The sequence below is a fragment of the Manacus vitellinus genome, unplaced genomic scaffold, assembly GCF_001715985.3.
Source record: "Manacus vitellinus isolate BGI_N305 unplaced genomic scaffold, ASM171598v3 scaffold_9_pilon, whole genome shotgun sequence".
NCBI lineage: Eukaryota > Metazoa > Chordata > Aves > Passeriformes > Pipridae > Manacus > Manacus vitellinus.
The window spans coordinates 16,467,169-16,479,207 of NW_021940917.1; the positions used below are offsets into that span (position 1 = coordinate 16,467,169).

The 12,039-nt window shown below is 41.6% G+C and overlaps 1 protein-coding gene across 3 annotated transcripts in view; it reads right to left on the bottom strand.

Annotated features, from left to right (window-relative positions):
• NRG1 (neuregulin 1) overlaps positions 1–12,039 on the bottom strand; it is a 292,420-nt gene that overhangs the window by 139,507 nt on the left and 140,874 nt on the right. For all 3 annotated transcript variants that reach the window (XM_018086156.2, XM_018086155.2, XM_029965406.1), the window contains exons 2-3: positions 9,361–9,538; positions 3,232–3,356 (exon numbers count right to left, since the gene is read on the bottom strand). In XM_018086156.2, coding sequence (XP_017941645.1) covers positions 3,232–3,356; positions 9,361–9,515 — 280 coding nt within the window. In that variant the 5' untranslated portion in view covers positions 9,516–9,538. The remainder of the gene's footprint in view (positions 1–3,231; positions 3,357–9,360; positions 9,539–12,039) is intronic.

The following is a 12,039-nucleotide window of genomic DNA, read 5'->3' on the forward strand; positions in this document are numbered from 1 at the left end:
GACTGGAAAATTTACCATTTCTGGAAATGAGACTGGGGAAAAGTAAGGTCTGATTGCTCACTGAAAACAACAAAGAAATTTTTACAACTGTTTTATTGAGAAATACTCATTTTTCTATGTTTGGAGCAGAGAATTGAATTCAGCAACTTTCAGACACGTGACCTGAGTGGTAAATGCTAGGCTTTTCCTATACTTGGGGAAAAACCCCAACACATTTGCCTTGTTCTTCATATGTTTTTCCTAATGCCCATTGCTAGCTGATGTTAGAGACAAGACATCATGTTAGACAGTTCTTTGGTCTGCCCCTGGAGCTGTCTTTTTTAGCATACACCAGCAACAATTTCAACTAAAACAGTTAAAGTTTGACAAATTTTAGGGACTTTAAACCAAGGTTTTTAAACCTAAAAGCACTAATCTTTTAGTGGAAATAAAAATAACCCCATTTCCAGAAAAGCCATCACCTCCTCTACCCTCAAAGTACCCAGCACAAAGGGAAAGAAGGATCTTGTTTGCAGATAACAAGGCACTCGTAATAAACATGACCAGGTGAGGTCACCAAATTAAAGCTCATAATTTAAGTTATGGTTCTCATATCAGAGCAGACCAGTATGACCATAAGAAAGGTAGGCCCTCTGATGCTTTTTTTTCTTCACCTCATTGTCATCCCATCTGCTGGAGGTAGAAGAAAGCAACCTCTCTGCCTACCTTGAGAGATTCAGCCCATTCAGATATCCACACTTCAGTTTTCTACAGGGGCTCCTGGGCTGCACTGGACCCCAAGGGCTTCTCCAAAAGCCCATTAACAGGTAATAACAAGTAAGGGTTAAGGATGCTGGTTTCTGTTTGTTGTTTTGGGGTTTTTTTGTTTGTTTGTTGGTTTTTTGTTTTCATTTTTTTGTTTGTTTGTTTCTTTGGTTTGTTTGTTGTTTGGTTTTTTTTTTTTTTAATTTAAAACTCTTTCTCATGAACAGTGCAGGACCTCCCAGATATACAGGACCTGAGTAATGACTGCCCTTCAGGGCTCATTACCGAGTTTGGATCTGAAATCTGTCATTAAGCTAGCAAGGGGAAGAGGTCAGGGAATGCGGGGGAAGGAGGGGTGAGGAGGTCACCCGTGCAGGGGGTCTAGCCCTGTTTGCAAAGCAGATGTTGCCCTTTGAGGCCTTAGGGATCTATTGCTCTTAAGCCACCAGATGTTGCCCATGCTGTTCCTCAAACCCAGGTGGAAAATTCCATCATTAGTAGGAAAATTATGAACAATTTTACCGGCGACTTATAAGTAACAATAAGAAGAGGGGGTTCAGATGTATGTGTAGCAAATAAATACACATGATTGATTTATTCATCCAGTGAATGCTGCCATGCCTGAGTGTAGATTATCAAATATCACTGAGATGTTCCAGTTCAGATATCACTGAGTTTCCAGTTCAGATCTTTACGGACAAGAGCCAGCTGCCCCATTTAGACTGGATTCAAGTTTGCCTTGCGTTCAAGGGAGTTTGCATGCATGCCTGTGTTCTAAACAACTTACATTTCATAACATAATTAGACAGATTCTAACATATCTGTTATAAATGCACATAACAGGGCTTGCCCACAAACATTTTCAATTAAGACCAAGCCCCTGTCTCCCTGCAGCAGGAGCGTTTTGTGGTCATTCAGCACAGACCAAAAGGAAGTCGAAAAATCCATGTCATGAAGCACAGGAATGAGGTCCCACATGCACTCCCCAGCCATGACACCATTCCTTGTCTGGGAGAGTAATAGGGGACGGTCAGGCATTTTTTTTGCATTTATCTGTATCACTGCCCAGGCACAGTGCCTACAGCTGAGTTTTGGAAACTCCAGTATCTTGGAAACAGTATGGGAGCTTTCTGTGTAAGCAGCTAATGAGCAATCAAAATTTGTATTCATGGAAACCAAGAGCATCTACAAAGCTACACAGAAACACCTACCCATTTTTCCTCCTAATAACACTCCAGTAAATAACACTTGATCTTTTATATCAGTCTCCTGACATCTGCTCACGATTATAATACCATACAGCTAGTATGAAATCTTAGCACTTGAGATTCTTTAGTTGATGAAACAGAATAGCAAATACACAAAGTGAATGCAGTCAAGCAATTGCTGTGTGACTACAAAACTGCAGATAGCCAAAGAATAATCCCACTGGAAAAGATCTACATTTGTTTTTCTGTTTATTTAAATGCCTGTCTCCCATTTCAGAGCACAATGTGAAACAGAAAAGCATGCCTGGTAAATTTACATTGCTACAACATTAAACCCACCTAAGATATGCATGGAACTTCAGCTTTGTTTGCTAATGAGGGCATGTTTGATACTTCACAGCCGGCTGGAGTTTGAATTATTGGATCTGAATTAGTCAAAGTCACACTTGGAAAACAAGATTTCAGCTGAATTGCTGCCTCCATGCCTCTCCAAAGGAGAAACAGTACTGCTAATACATTTGTGTAGAATGGAACACTCAAAAAATTTCATCAGAAGCAATTGGAACTCCCTATAAGTGAAATGGCCCTGCAAAACCAGCAATCTATAATAGTAAATTTTTTGGGTAAATCTGAGTGCTATCTGCCTCATGACAAGCTCTGCTCCTCAAGAAATAATTTTAAATCACAATATCTATATCAAAATACTTGAATTACATTCAGATCTTTAAATAACATGTGTTCAGTTACATTCATGCCTTTGTATTTATCATTTTAGAAATCAAAAGAAAAACCTATCAGCATATGTGAAAGTAAAAACAGTGGCAATTAGAGCCATACAATTATTACTTAAGGAGGGGAGTGCTGGTTTAGCAGTTCAGACTATGGCATGTTTTAGGTTAAATAAAAGCTTCCCCACATGCCTATAATGCTCCCACTGTATATTATGGGAAATAAAATAATATTCCCTTCTCTTCATCTTCTTCTTGTCTTGACTATTTAGACTGTGTCTTAGACTTGGTGTTATACAGAAAATGCTGATCTGTCCTGAGGCATCTGTAGGAGACATTCCATTTGTCCCCATAAGGAAAATCGAACATCTCAACTACACAGACTACAAGTCAGGCCTGACCACTCTTCTTAGTACCCCTAATAGAATTCAGTGTTTCCACTTCCACTTTACTTGCAAAGCTTTCCCCTTCTCCAAACCCTTTTGTCCTGATGGCAGCTTTAATTCATGGTCTTCCTGAATGTGATAGTAAAGTAGAAAGTCAAGCCTTACCATTGGTGTCTGTGATGATAACACTGGCTTTAGTACTGTCATTTCCCAGCTTGCTGCTCACTCTGCATACATATTCCCCAGCATCAGCCAATGTGGCTCTGTAAATGTGAAGTTCAGAGTATTTCCTGTAAAATCAGGAAAAAGAAAAAACACATAAACATCCTGTACTGGAGTAACAGTCACTGCACCAACTAATGTACTTTCCCACCCCCTCTCCCCAAAAGAGAATCTTGTCTTCCATTCTTACTGACAGATCAACACTATCCAGGTTTGAAAGAATGGAGGAGAATAAAAAAACCATCTCTCTTAAAAGTTTCTGGAAAAGAGGCACATTCATGGACTTAAATAAAGACACTTGTTTACATTTTTCTGTATGAGAGAAGCCTTTGCTCTTAAAGGAAATCTGGAAAACAACCATCCAACAACCATCCTCTCACAGTCAAACTGTTGGCTATTCAGATGCCACAGAGATGGGTGCAATACTAAAAGAGATTACCCTTTCCTACAGGTTCATATTACCAGCAATGGAGTTCTGGGTAAGTATGGTAGTTCCTAACATCTGACTAAATAATCATGAGATTAGGACACATCACACTCTAACTCCAAGAGTAAGTCATTCTCCAGTGCTAACAAAAAATCATGGGCAGGAACACAATTTGCATGAAGCTACATTTTGTTCCTGGCTCAGAGATGTAATTTAATCAGTCTCCAAGGTCTTAAGATTAGATTTTAAAATGCAGAACTCCTGCCTACCCATTAATTTCGTAAGAATATGTTCTGGTGTCATTCAAAGGGTCCCCAACTCGTAAGATGGCAATAATCCCATTATCTAAACTGCAGAGAATTACTAGCTTGGGGAAAATGCACACATTATTACCGTTCCCAGTTACTGTTTGAAAGAAGTGCTTTGGGGAATTTTCTGTCTGTAGTAAAGCCTGCTCATTTATCTACAGAATAGTCACTCAGAGTGAGTGAGCACTGGCTTTCCTAAATCGGCTTACCCTGACTTGAAGGACTGATACCCAGGAGACATAGGTTGTTCACTCTAAAAGCTTGCAGTTACCATCGTGTCTAGCTTTGAGTGCTGAGCTAAACTATGTTTGGGGAGCCACTTTGCTCCAGCATTGCGATGTCTCCCAACTCTCCACGCAGAAATCACAACTGGTTACCCCTTCTGGGAATCACTGAGCAGGGCTCAGTTCAGACCACAGACAAGTCTGTTGTAGCAGGGGGAGCTTGTGGAGCAACCAAAATGTTCAATGTCCCTTTTCAGCCCATCCTTACAAGACACCCCTCGCTCCAGCACAGGAGACTGTCCCATCTGCTACCAAACATCTGCTTATCGGCAGCTCAAGCTTCCCTGCCTCTACGTGAAGGTTTTACTGCTGAGGAGTCAGCACTGGAATGAGAGCAGTGTGATAGGTGGATGCCTCTCTGCTAGAAGCCCACATCATGAGAGTTTCCCCTCATATCATGACAGAGGACTGCTTTTTGAGGCCACTGGGCTTGCAAGATGGAGGAGCAGCCAAGGCAGGATTAGCGATTTACTCAGGTTTACTCAAATGGTGCAGAAATGTGTAGCTGAGTATTCGGGCTCCCTTCTCACAGTTAGGAGCCCAGTTCTCATTGTAAATTAATCAACTGGGCTGCATTTCAGGTGGCATACAAGAACAGACTTTAGCTGGTGGCAACCATGAATGTACGAGGAAAAATGTGGTAGAGGCACTGACAGAAACGTCTAAAAGTTGAATGCTACTGTATCTCTGTGTGGAAATTTTGCACCTGACTGACAACTGTGCTTATACAACAGTGAAAATGGCCTGCTCTTTAATATTCTTGCCAGCCATCCACATACCCACCTTTGCACGTGCCTGTTAAGGGTCTCACCAGGAACACCTTGCCATGTTCTATACCACCTAACAGCTCGTGTGGACGTGTGATATTTCCTGTATTGCACAGGTTATCTTTCAGCCATACCTGCAGACACTTGTCTAGATGGAGAGCAAGCTGTAGCCTCGGGAAGCTCCAGAAGGCAATGTAGACAGGTTTAGTTTTTTGAAGAACTCACTTTAACCCAATGAGAAGGAAGAAGCAGAGCTGCAGCTATATCACTTTAATCTGGGCACCCATTGTATATCTGCTGCAGTCCTCTTCATATATTAAGTAATAGTGAGGGAAATAATTTTTGTGGTATGCTTGGCTTTGTGAAGGGACTCTTTGCCCTGCACATTTATTTTAATCGGTTTTGTTTTATGTGATACTTATGGGAAAAGGCAAGGAATTGTGTCTTCCTTTTATGATTTTATTATCATATTAAAATAGGTGAAGCAAACAGATTTCTTACAAATCCATTTCTAACAAGCCAAATTTACTCTTGTTTTTAGAAAAAACTCTGTAAGGAGTTTTGTCTCTGAGAGTGGGAGAAGTAATATGAATATTTATAGCTTTAAAAATATCACTGAGATGTATCAGGACAGAATTCAAAACAGTCAGAGCAGAAGATGACTCATCAATGGCTGTAAATGAAGCAGTTCCCTAGCAATACTCCAATAGTACTCACTTAAAGCCCCTGATAAGGGATCTTGTATTCAAACGCTTGTCCTTTTCTCAAACTATACCATGCTCCTCCAAAAAAATCCCTCTCCCTGTAAGATATGCTTCTGCTGTATCTTTAGCTCATTGCCGCTATGACACTGCTGAGCTTGTATTCTTACATGAAAGGGAAAGAAATACATCTGCAGAATGCAGTCCCAGCCCACCTTATCTGACTGCTTGAATTCATCTTGCTTCCAGTCTCCATCTGTCATCCAGAATTGCCTGTCTGCAGGCAAACATCCAGGCTAAGCTTGGATGAAGCTCAAGGTACAGGGCACACGAGTTTTCTCGTGCACTGCTGCATCCAAAGCCATCAGTTAGATGAAGTGGCAAACACCTTGCCTCTGCGGCAAAAAAACCCAAACATCCAACCCTGATAAAGGAGTCTCTTCCTATGATGAAGAGCACCTGACCCTGTACAGCACACCAACAATGTACAGGTCTCACCTGCGTTTGAAATCAGACAAGGAAAATGAAATGCTGTCCGTACAAGGGGACAGACATGGGAAAACTCAGCTAGCGGGTGAAAAGCATTTCTCTGATGCCTGATTTTTTTGTGTATCTCCACTGTCACAAATAGCTTAGAGGTTGGACATACAAATCAGTCAGTCACAGCATCCTGAATCATATGCAATTAGCAGCAGAAACTCTCTGACTCCATGCTCTTACTCTGAAAAATCTGAGGTAAAAAGTGAGTGCTTTAAATGCTCTTCATTAAAATTTAAAGTCACTCGGTTTCCCTTGACTTTCTAGTGTAATGAGAAGGAGCACAGTCATTTAGTGTGATTCACCTACTCTACTGTCATAGAAGCATAAAATCACAGAATGGTTAGGGTTAAAGATCATAGAGCTCCAACCCTCCTGCCATGGGCAGAGACACCTTCCACGTGGGCAGAGACACCTTCCACTTGATTGAGTTACTGAGAGAGTCCCATTCAGCCTCATCTTGAACACTTCCAAATATGGGGCATCCTCAACCTTTATGGGCAACCTGTGGCTGTGCCTCACCACCCTCACTGTAAAAAACTTCTTCACAACATCTAATTTAAACCTACCTTCCTTCAGTGTAATGACATACCCCTTTGTCCTGTCATTACACACCTTTGTAAAAAGTCCCTTTCCAGCCTTCTTGCAAACCCCCTTTACCTACTGGGAGGCTGCTGTAAGGTCTCCCTGGAGCCTTCTCATGTCCAGACTAAACAGCCCCAACTCTCTCAGCCCCCCCCACAGGACTGTTGCTCCAGCCCTGTGATCAGCTTCATGGCTTCCTCTGGACTCACTCCAACAGTTCCACATCTTCCTTGTGATGAGGACTCTGGAGCTGGATGCAGCACTTTAGGTGGGGTCATCACAACCTGTCATATGATATTTTCCTTGCCTACTCCAGGTGCTAAGCTAAGGTCCTGAGATTCTGAGATAGATACTTCATCATATTGTCATATATCTGCAGTTTGTTAAAAACCCTAAAGCTATCTAGCTCTAGCTCTGGTGATTTATCAGACCTCAGAAACACTTCTTTTTCCCCCAGAATAAACAGGTTTTTTCTGCCATCACACAATGAGAAAGGTGATTTCTTGCAAAATGTGACATTACTAAAAAAAGCACTGATGTGTCCCCAAACTAAAATCTCAGAGTAGGAAGGCAAAAAAAAATCCTTCAGATGTCATCAGATATCCCTTGTCTTTCCCTCTTTTGTACTCTACATCTAGTGTCTTTCACATCTCTAACTGGAAGCGCTTCTCGGTTCCACACTAACGTTTCTAAAACAGAAAATAGAAGAAAGAAATTCCAACGAGTGAAATCTTCCTGACAGAGGTAGCACATGGAAGTGTGAAATACAGGTTAAAGCCTGCACTCTGCCCACTTATGGTGGGTAAATAGGACTTGGGATCTTCATTTTCCAGAAAAAGGTCCAACTTTAATTCTTTTTTTTTTTCATTATGTATATTTTGGGGAATTTTAAGCACTATTTGGCATTGAAAAACAGTCTCACGTGTTCCACATGCATTGATATCAAATTATTAGCTATCAGCAAGTGTTCTTTCAAGGTTTTTTGGGGGCAAAAAAAAGAGACAAAGAAGTGAGCTTGAAGAAGGCAGTTACTGATTCAATGCTGAACTGACAAAGTCCAGCCCCAGAAGGTGAAGCCCTGGCCCCAGTGAGTTTGGTCAGCATCAGCCAAAATGTAAGAGGAGAAAACATTGATTGCCTCTCACAGGCAGCACTGCCTTGCTGGTAAAGCTGAGGGGTAGGCTCTGATCTGAACATGTTCTTTACAGAACAGACTGAAAATACAACTCTGACGGAGACATATGGCTCTGCAAATGAGTCCAGACAATTTGCCAGGCTATCTGCCACCTGGAACAGCTCCATTTCACAAATGCTGGAAGGAGACATCACAGGTTCCTTCTTGACGTCTGCACGACCGTGGTATGGGGACTGTGGAGAAACTGCTCTGCCCCTTTCCATGTCTCACCTTGTGCCCCAGGCTGGACTACAAGAAACTGTAAGGCAGGGCAGGATGTCTGGATTTTAACCTGAATAACTCTAAAAAGGCAAAGGCCTCTTTACTTACGGCTTCTGTTTTGCCTAACGAGATGAGCCCTGACAAAAAGTATGGGGTCACTGGACACCTTGGAAGGAAAGACCACTTGCAGAGCTCACCCTAAATCCTCAGTGTCTTACATGAAGGGAAAGCATGGCCCAGTGTAGCAGACAGCAGCCTACTGAGAAGTGTGAGAGTTGATGGGCTGTGCTCAAACAGATTGTCATAGCTTCCTTTGATGGACAAGTGGTCACAATTCAGACTTTTTAATATAAACAACAGGACAAAGACCAAACAGCAAAAGCTTTCTCCTGTCTCAGTGCATTGCGTAGTTTCTCCCCTGCAGAAACTAGGCACCACTCCATCTTCTGGCACTGGTCATCAGTCACATGCAGGGGACATTTTCCACCAGACAGGAGGATGAGATTTACAGGCTTTGCTACTCATCTGACATTTGCTGAACCATGCCTGGTTCTGCATGCACAGGAATGTCTCTGGTAAAGGACTACTGCATGCTTGCATAAGACATTCAAAGCTAATGCAGATAGCATTCAGCCCTTCTTGAGGACTAAAGGACCAAAGTGCTTGCAAAGCAAATCTCAGAACTATTCTAAAATGTACGATCCTTTTGATGGTTTTAAGTGTTCTTTGATTTTAGAAAATAAATGTAAGGTACCTCTGCTCTTGTCAGTAGTTTAAAAATGACCTGTCTCCAGGGTTTACTGGTTAAAATCATAGCCTTTGGCTATCAGAAAAAAAAATAAATCAAAAAGGGAGAATTAATTATGAAATATTTATACCATAGCAACACTTCGTTTATACTTTCAAGAAAAATAACATTGGTGTCTATTTTCTTACATTTTTTTCCTCTGTAACTCACAGCTTTTAGCTTTTTGTTACTGCAGTTAACAACCTCAGCGCCTATGTTCTCATGAACTGCACTCCCCAGCCCTCCCAGCCCCATTTGAGAGATATTACTCCGTACTTACTTTTGCTTTTTTGGGATCTTGATATTTTCCGGTCTGTTTTTTTTGGTTATCTCCTTTCCATTCTTTAACCATTTGAATCTGAGTGCAGGGTACTCTGAAGTGGTTTCACACCTTAGCACCAGCTTCTGACCCACAGCAGCCTCTTGGTTTTTCATTTCCTTCAGTTTGGGAGGCACCGCTAAAGAAACAAAAGAACGTGCTCGTGATTAGGCCATCCCGAGAAGGGAAAACAGTCCTGACTCAGGCTGAGCCAGGAAAGCCACAGAGAGCAAAACCCCAACCAGGCCAGCAACGCTTCCATACAAACCCCTGAAAAATAAGGATCAATTGTGTATTACGTGTGTCACCTTAGAGCTTTAGGGCACATTTAATGACAGCCTGGTTTGGCTCTTTGGAGTTCTCCTACCTTGGTCTTACATGCACAAGCCAACACGGCAAAGGCTCCAGGTGCAACTGATACAACAGGGAGTTAATAGTGTAAATATAAGCTCAACAGCTTCCCTCATTTGAGGGAAAGGCTTTTGCTCCAGCCAAACATTATAACCCACATTATACATCTACCTCAAACCTCAGCTTGGCCATATCCTTTTCCTGAGGCAAGAGACAATGGACATGGGACCCCATCGAGAGAATCAATATCAATTAAGGGTATTGTGGACACAGAAGGGGACACTGCACTGAAAAGGCTCAGCCAAGATGCTGTAGGGCTCCAGCTGATGCACCTCAATTTCTTCTGTGTTGTAGCAACAAATGTTTCTCGTGTGTGTAAATCTCGAACCGTTTCAGGCTTTCTAAGTTAAAGACCTCTAATATTCCATACCAGTACTGATCTTTGAGACAGGCTTCACAAGAAGATGCAACCCTTCTGTGAGATGCTACCCTTCATTTGACCCCGTGGGTTAGCTGTAACCCAGCCACTGTTGTGCTCCAGTATTGAGGTAAAACACCTTGTTTAACCTTACTTCCCCTGAGGCTTAAGATAACACCTTTACCACACAAACCAGGGAGGGCTAATTATGGGGAACTACAGCTGGTCAGCTGATGGCTGATAGCCTCTAAGTCCATAGTGGCTCAGCTGTGCCCTGACTGAACCTCCAGGGAGTCACCATGTAGTACCTCCATCTGCAGGGCATTTGTTTCTTGAACAGCTGTAATATTGTCCAAGGAAACAAACAACCAGCATGGCCAAACAATCATCCATAGCATGCAGAACAGGAGCACCCACAGGGAAACCAACAGGTCTCCAACATGTCCTGTACAAGAAAACTTTCTAAAATATGGGAACATTCTTGATTATGTTTTAGTATTTTTTCCTTCTGTGTTTTAATTATTATTCCAATAACACGAGAGACAAGCAGCACCATCATGACCATAATTATAAAAGCTTAAATAAACAACTGATATGCACCTGACTGCTAACAAGTTGACTGCTGAAGGTAGCAGCAAGGCCTGTCCCGCAGCCTTCCTGATCCCAGGAAAGCCCAGGGAAACCCTGGAAACTGAGCCAAGAGCAGAGCAGCATGAACAGCTGTGGCTGGTAAAATGTGGTCTGCAGCCAGTGACCAAATGAGGTGATGCCTGACATGACACCTGCAGAAGACAGGATAGGGACAGAGCAGCCTTCCATAATTAAAAACCTTCTGACTAAGAGGAAGGTGATAACTTTTTCCATGCATCTCTGCATAAGTCACTGGCAAGAAGTTTTAGGCTAGACATCAGCAAAAGGTTTGAGAGGGAGATGTCTCCAGGAATAACATCCATGGGGGCTGTACACACAGGGTAGGCACATGTGGCAGGGTGGCACTGGGATGGATCAGGTAAAGGCTCAGAATTTCCTGATCACAAAGAAATATCCCCCAGAATGTCTTCTCATATGTTGGTTTCCATTTCCCCCCACTCCCCGGGATAATTTTGGAAATTTCAGCGTGTTCCCAAAACGCTATGAAAACAACTTTTGCTTTTGGAAAAACAAGTGCCCACACACCATTCGGAAACCAATATGTTTAAATAAACATACTTTTATGAGTGTGTGTGTCTGCGTATATATACACACATTTACATAAGAACACGGTAAATATTGCCTGAACATAAATATCTTTTTTACCTCTTTTTTAAAAAAAAAAATAAAATAAAATTTCCAACAAAAATAGTTAGCATTAACAGCCTTACTACTGATAGTTTCATTCTGTCATTAAAGAGTTAAGGTTATAGCCTTTTGTCACTGTGTAAAAAAGGAGGGGTGCAGAGGTATGAAATAAAGAGGCAATATTCCTTAATTTACCATATTTCACTTATTACAGTCCTACTCCATATTTTGCATAAATTAAAAGAATAACCATGATTTGCAAGAATGAAAATTTTTGTGCTTAAGACTTGAACTAGTTATTGATTTTTCTTTCAACGTAGCAATGTGTAACTGGGAATAAAAGAGAGATGCCATTTTGTTCCTGAGTTTTATTTTAATTCAATATTATCTGCTCAAAATGACTTGCAGATTTTTTCCTCCATCACAAATGTCAATGAAAAAAAGAAAAGTGTTAAATTAATATGCTCAGCTCTTGCCATAATTCAGGAGTTACCAGGAAACATAAAAGAGGATTTAATCAATGGCAGTGACCCTCACTAATTCACAGTAACTTGCTGTCCAAGCATGCAGGCTCTCCAGGGAAAGCAGTAAAA